General features: G+C 36.6%; 1 protein-coding gene across 1 annotated transcript; it reads left to right on the top strand.

Moving 5' to 3' along the window:
- The first annotated feature begins 328 nt into the window (after positions 1–328).
- LOC125227067 lies at positions 329–6,676 on the top strand. The gene is made up of 5 exons (XM_048131259.1): positions 329–350; positions 1,778–1,922; positions 2,948–3,062; positions 3,438–3,657; positions 6,180–6,676. Exons 1-5 carry the CDS (start codon positions 329–331, stop codon positions 6,356–6,358), a joined length of 681 nt encoding a protein of 226 aa, XP_047987216.1. The 3' UTR covers positions 6,359–6,676.
- Positions 6,677–6,705: the final 29 nt, after the last annotated feature.

Below are 6,705 nucleotides of genomic sequence, written 5' to 3'. Positions count from 1 at the left end.
TAAATATTATATTTACCCAAATACATTGAAGTATAGATTTAACAAATACCAATGTATTCGATTAACTAAATCAAACAATTTAACATATTCTAAAATGTAAACATTTAAAATTATATTAATTTTTGTGAACGCAACCAAAGAATGTCAAACTTACGTTTTGTTGTTACTCGATAGAATCGATTACATTTATTTTATAAAACGTAGATTTCGAGTAACATAATTATTTCCTTCTTTAAATTTTAGTGATTTGAGATAATTATTCGTTTCGTTCTGAACGTTAGCTAAATCAAGTATAGTTTTTAAAGAAAGAAAAATAAAAAATATCGACATGACATTCCAAAATGAAGCATGTGAACGAAACGTTTAAACCTGTGGAGCTTTGATTTGATTTTATAGTTTATTACTTCAAATTTGTAATGTTTTCAATTAGATTCTGCTATTATTTACTAACATACAGACTTATTTGATGAACATTATTACAAAACAGACATCAAAATCCAAAGGCAATGTACATTAGAAGAACGGTGTCCTGCCGTTTCGCCAAAAAGACGTTTCGTCAAATTTCATTTCCCAATAATCATTTCGCAATAGTTTCATTTCCCAAAGTATTGTTTGGCAAATGTATGTTTCGCAATGATTTTGTTTGGTCAAATTATCATTTTGGCACAATTTTACTTAGTCAAATTTTATTTAGTCAAAACTTTATTTCGCAAACGTTTTTAATGGCAAAACTTATATCCCAAAAACATGTTTGGTCAAAATTTCACATCGCAAATTTAGAAAATACTTAGGCATTTGCATTTCCGTTTCTACGGGATTAATTTAATTTACCGAAGATTTTTTTGCCAAATTTAACTTAAAATTGTCAAATGATAATTTCAGTTTTATTCCCAAGGCAGTTTTATTTAGTTGGACACGAAAAGTTTGCTCAACTTTATTTTTGTCAAATTAATATTACTGGACAAAATTATTTTGTCAACTATTTTTTTGTCAAAAAATGTTTCTACAAATTACACCTATCAAAACCACGTTTGACAATAAATATTACAAGGCATAAATGTAATGTAATAATTTTATTAGTACTGTAACAGAAAACTCGTGTGTGACAGGGTCAGTTTAGGTGCGACGACGAGCGAAGCGAGGAGGAGCGTGTTAGGTTGACAGTGAGCAAATGGCGTTTTAAAGTAGGTAATTAAAAATTAATAGAACATAATGGGCTTGAAAACATAAGGTTTCTTATTAATAGAATGTATCCGGACATGTAAGTGAAATTGTCATCCTTGACATTTGCAGCAGGAGGAAAAAAAGTAGGTACAACATACACATTATTTCACACAAATCATCGACACATAGTATAAAATCAACAAACAAATTTCCAGTGCACCATTTAATTACAATATATTGGGAAATGGAAATTTTGCCTAACAATACCTTTGACTAAATAATATTTGGTAAAATGAAATTTGACCAAGTAAATATTTTGGGAAACAAATACTTATTTCAAAAAAAGTTTTAAAATCTTATGTACATAAGTTGTTTACATACATACATACTTGCCAAAAAAAGTTTTGCTAAATGTCAATTTGCGATAAGTTGTTTTGCCAAACGTTTATTTGGGAAATGATAATTTGGAAATAATAGTTTTTGGGATGTGAAACTTTGGGAAACGTTTTTTGGCGAATCGTCAGTAAACCACTTCCCAGCCCATTTTAAGGAACGTAAAGACAATATTTCATTGCATGTTTGAGAAAAGATATTTTTAGATCTCAAATTTTAGCTTTGCCTTTTCAGCAAATCTGGGTACCAGGAGATAATGACATTGGAGGAGAGAATGAGCCCATCAAGTGGGACAAGGTGAAGCTGTTCCAAAAGGTGTTTGCCCAGAATCCGGCAGTCGGAGTTAAAGATATTTCATTCTACAGGTACTTGTTTATTTGACTTAAGCTAGATAATAAATAAAAATAGCCTTTCTTATTGAAGTTTGGTTACAGTAAGTACATAAGGCACTGGTCCCATGGCTATAAAAACGAACAAAAGATAAGCACTCCCGTGCAAAAGAGACATGGCGATTTTAATAGCTCACCTCTGGGCGAGTAACTATAAACGTCGCAGTGTCTCTTTTATTTGCACGGGAGTGCTTATCTTTTGTTCGTTTTTATTCTCATAGCTTACTAGCTTGCGGTGGGACCAGTGCCTAATTTATTATTTATTTACATCGGCAACTCACAGTTTTTTTTTCTTTCAACCTCTTATTTACCAAAGGTGGCACTGTAACTTTAGCAGTTTCATGTGCTCTGCCTACCCCTTTATGGGAAACAGGCGTGATTGTATGTATCAGCAACTCCAACTCTGCTGCTTCCAGTCTGTTGCCATTCTAAACTTATCCACAAGAAAAAGCTGGCGGTAAAAGTGTAGATGGTCTGGTGACCTAAAGGCTAAAAGAAGGGACGCAAGTCGTCAGATGCGGAACGGATGCCCGCGCTGCGCCGCCCGAGTGTAATTTAAAAAACACAGTCCATTATATATAAGATTCAATAGAGGTAGATTCAAGATTTAATTCATGGTAAACACATAATTATCTACATACATAAATTTTACAATTAATATTAAAAAATGTATGACGGGTTTACCACGAAATGGTCCCGCCTCAGCATAAGTAGGGAAGACGTAAGACGCGCCTCAAGCGATGCTGGGCGCCACGCCCGCGCCGCGTCGCTTGAGTGTCACTTGTATTTTACCCCTTAGCTAGTATACATTATTATTGCATAAATAGGTGTGAGAATTTGGACACAATCTAGTAGGAGGAAAGGCCTGAGGTGTTGTGCCTTCAACTTTGTCCAATTTGCTTATATGTAATAGAACTAATAGATATAATTAAAAGAAAATCTATTTACTTTATAGTATTTTTTAATAGAAATTGAAATAATCTTTTTAATTTTATTTTCAGGATAAACGCCATCACACACGCATACCCCAAAGTGCCGGAGAATGAGACAGACAATAATTTCAAGATAGCTGTCTCACACTATCCGTTGCTGATTCGACACTCGTTTGTCACAGAGGTAAATATTTATTTTCATTACGAAATATTATTTATTATTGCTTATTATTTATTATTCTGAGGTGTTCCCCTTGCGCTATGACATGGGGTTCTTCAAGAAGCAGGTATTTAGGGTTCTCAAAGGTCGGCAACGCATAAGTGACTCCCCTGATGTTGCTTATGTCCATGGGCGGCGATGACTGCTTCCCATCAGGCGGCTCGTCTGCTCGTTTGCTGCCTATTTCATAAAAAAAAGTAGTGCTGTACCTTTTAAATTTCTCCTGTCCTTTAGTACAACCTATTTCGTAAGCCTACTTTAGTACTTACATGAAAAGATTTCTGAGACAATTTTAGCCACCCCTATTATTCATGTTTAAAATGATTTCTATTTCCTCAGATAAACAAACACTACCGTCCAGACATATATTTCTGCGCGCACGACCACGAATCCAAGTACATGACGCAAACGCAGCGCTTCGAAAATACCCAGATTCATCAGTTCTATGACAACGAAATACTGGAAATTGGCTTTGGGATTGATCTGTACGAGATATATGTCCCGACTTGCTCGTATAGAATGGGGACGAGCAAGATTGGATACGGGGCGGCAGTTTTAGGTGCGTGACATTTTTTTTATATCATCATCAATATCATCATCATCGTCGTCCAAACCGTATCCGGCTATGGCGACTCCTTGTTAGTCCGTGTGGTCTGAGGTTTGGTTTTGGTGGGCTCTTAAATGACTCGCAAAACCGAACTTGGTTTTATATATCACGTCGGTGGCAAACAGGTATACGGTCCGCCAGATAGAAAGCTGTCACCATAATCTATGGAGTATGGACGCCTGCAAATCAAGGGGTGTCATATGCGCGTTGCCGACCCCTTAGAGACACTTGTACACTCCTTTATTGAAGAAGCAGGGAGCTAATTCCACAGCCGGAGCGTCCGCGGGAAATGACCATAAATTTTTCATTTAAGGACAATACTTACCATTGTATAAACAATTATATGAACAAAATCTAGATTTTGGGATGCGATGACGATGATCAATTTAATTTTAATTTAATATTTGTTTATTTTTCGTGTATCAACGCTGTTTTAGCTGACGACGTAAAGGTCATAAAGCGAATATAATATTCAACTCTGTTGACAACCATTAAAGTTCAAATAATACATTTAGGTTTAGTAAAGGGATCAGGGATACGATGTCCGACATTTGCTTCTCTATTAGTACGGGGAAATTAGCTAAAATTACGGCATAATTAATGGAAGGTTTTTTTTAATTGAAATATGTACGTTATAGACCGAAGTTATTTTTCATCAACCCTCCCCACTCCTCCCCCCTCTGCGTCACCCCTCTACCCTCCCTTAAAGAGCCGAAAATGCGGTTTTTCTCGATTTCTGACAAAACTGTTGAAGATACAGAAAAAGCGCGTAGGAACGAAGTAATCCTGAATAAATTTACTACAAATCATTCATTGACACTTTGGTTCTAGCACTTATAGTTTTCGCGTGATCCATCACGAAAGTTGGTCCTTTGCTGCAATTTTCTTTAATGAATGTTAAGTTTTCGCCCAAAATACTCGTACTTACGAAATCGTCGAAGTTTGTTTGATATGACTAAAATATTGTAAACTCATGACTAAAATAAAATTAAGGGGGATAAATCACTACCATGGGTGGAATTTCCAATACGTCTTGGAATTCCATTAACTATTTAAGACGTAATATTTTCACGGTAGTAGTCGCTAGGAGTACCATTGATCCATATAATATATCGATGACTGGGGATGAGCTTTTGGTAGCTGTTGGTAGAGCCCTGGAGTATCAATCCAGAAGCCGTGAGTTCAAGTCCCACCCATGGTAGTGATTTTTCCCCCTGAAATTCATTTTCAGTTTATAATATTTTAGTAATATCAAACAGATTTCGTAAGCAATTTGGGAGAAAACTTAACATTCACTAAAGAAAATTGCAGCAAAGGATCAACTTTCGTGATGGATCACGCGAAAACTATAAGTGCTAGAACCAAAGTGTCAATGAATGATTTGTAGTAAATTTATTAAGGATTACTTTGTTCCTACACGCTTTTTCTGTATCTTTAATGGTTTTGTCAGAAATCGCGAAAAACCGCATTTTCGGCTATTTAAGGGGGGGGGGGGGAAGAGGGGTGACGCAGAGGGGGGAGGGATGGGGAGGGTTGATGAAAAATAACTTCGGCCTATAGGCATTATAATGTACATATCCCAATCAAAAAAAAATCTTCCATTAATTATGCCAACATTTTCATACATAACTTTCCAGGAGCAACGTACTATATTACGTATACGATATGTTGACTTCTGGCTGGTGCTATTCATAAACGCTTTATAAACTTGAATTAGCTAATAATTGTTGTTCTTGGCTTTTGTGTTTGCGAGAAAGGGACAAAACACAATCAGGACAGTTTTTAACCCCCGACGCAAAAACGACGGGGTGTTATAAGTTTGACGTGTCTGTCTGTCTGTCTGTTTGTCTGTCTGTGTGTGTGTCTGTCTGTGGCACCGTAGCTCCCGAACGGGTGAACCGATTTCGATTTAGTTTTTTTTGTTTGAAAGCTGAGTTAGTCGGGAGTGTTCTTAGCCATGTTTCATGAAAATCGGTTCACTATGTCGCGGTCGGGGGTTTTTTCAAAATTTTAATTTTGTGGTTAGGTTATATGAATAAGGGGGTCATTCTGTATTTGTCTATTTTTAACCCCCGACGCAAAAACGACGGGGTGTTATAAGTTTGACGTCTGTCTGTTTGTGGCATCGTAGCTCCCGAACTGATAAACCGTTTTAGATTTAGTTTTTTTTGTCTGAAAGGTGAGTTAGTCGGGAGTGTTCTTAGCCATGTTTAATGAAAATCGGTCTACTATATCGTCACTACTTTGAAAAAATCTCGTATCTCACGCTGCTCCTCAAAGTTAAAACGCAGTAAGTCTATATGCATTCCATACATACTTACCACAATTTTCTTTTCATTGACAGACGAAGATACAAATAAGTTTTTTTAAAAGTAGTGACGATATCGCGGTCGGGGTATTTTTTCAAAATTTTAATTTTGTGGTTATTGTTTTTAGTGATTTCAGTGCTTTAAAATGTATGTGTACTGTTTCAGACCACGGCAACACCCGCCTGCGTTACACCGTGTTCTGGTCTCCCCAGCGGTTCCCCTACCTCTTCGGTTACCTTGCGTTCCTGGTACTCGTTCTATGCTACTCTCTCGCTTGTATAGTCAAACTGTTCTGCCAGTGGTATTGTAGGAGCAACAGTTTACCCTTGTATACTAAACTTTAGCAGTCACATGGACACTCTATGGACAAATTAATATTTATACTATAATGAAAGGTCTTAAGACTCACAGTCTTACCTGATTTCAGAAGCAAGCAAGGTTAGTGATCAATTCACAAGAGCTGGTACAAATAATTGAATGAAAACAAATGACTGTGTGACAGATTAACCAACAAAACGTTGGCTCTAGATTGACAGGTACAACTGTAGGTACCTACCTATAGCCACAGTATAATAATGAGTACTATCGTTGAAAGTGCCGCCCACCCCCTCACGGTTACCTCACAGATATCGCGAAAACGCGAACAGTCGACCTGTCATATCTCACTCATACAAGTATAGTACGCGTTCAC

Source organism: Leguminivora glycinivorella, chromosome 6, assembly GCF_023078275.1.
Source record: "Leguminivora glycinivorella isolate SPB_JAAS2020 chromosome 6, LegGlyc_1.1, whole genome shotgun sequence".
Lineage (NCBI taxonomy): Eukaryota > Metazoa > Arthropoda > Insecta > Lepidoptera > Tortricidae > Leguminivora > Leguminivora glycinivorella.
The sequence above is the reverse complement of the archived record's forward strand: the minus strand, read 5'-3'. Positions and strand labels throughout refer to the sequence as shown.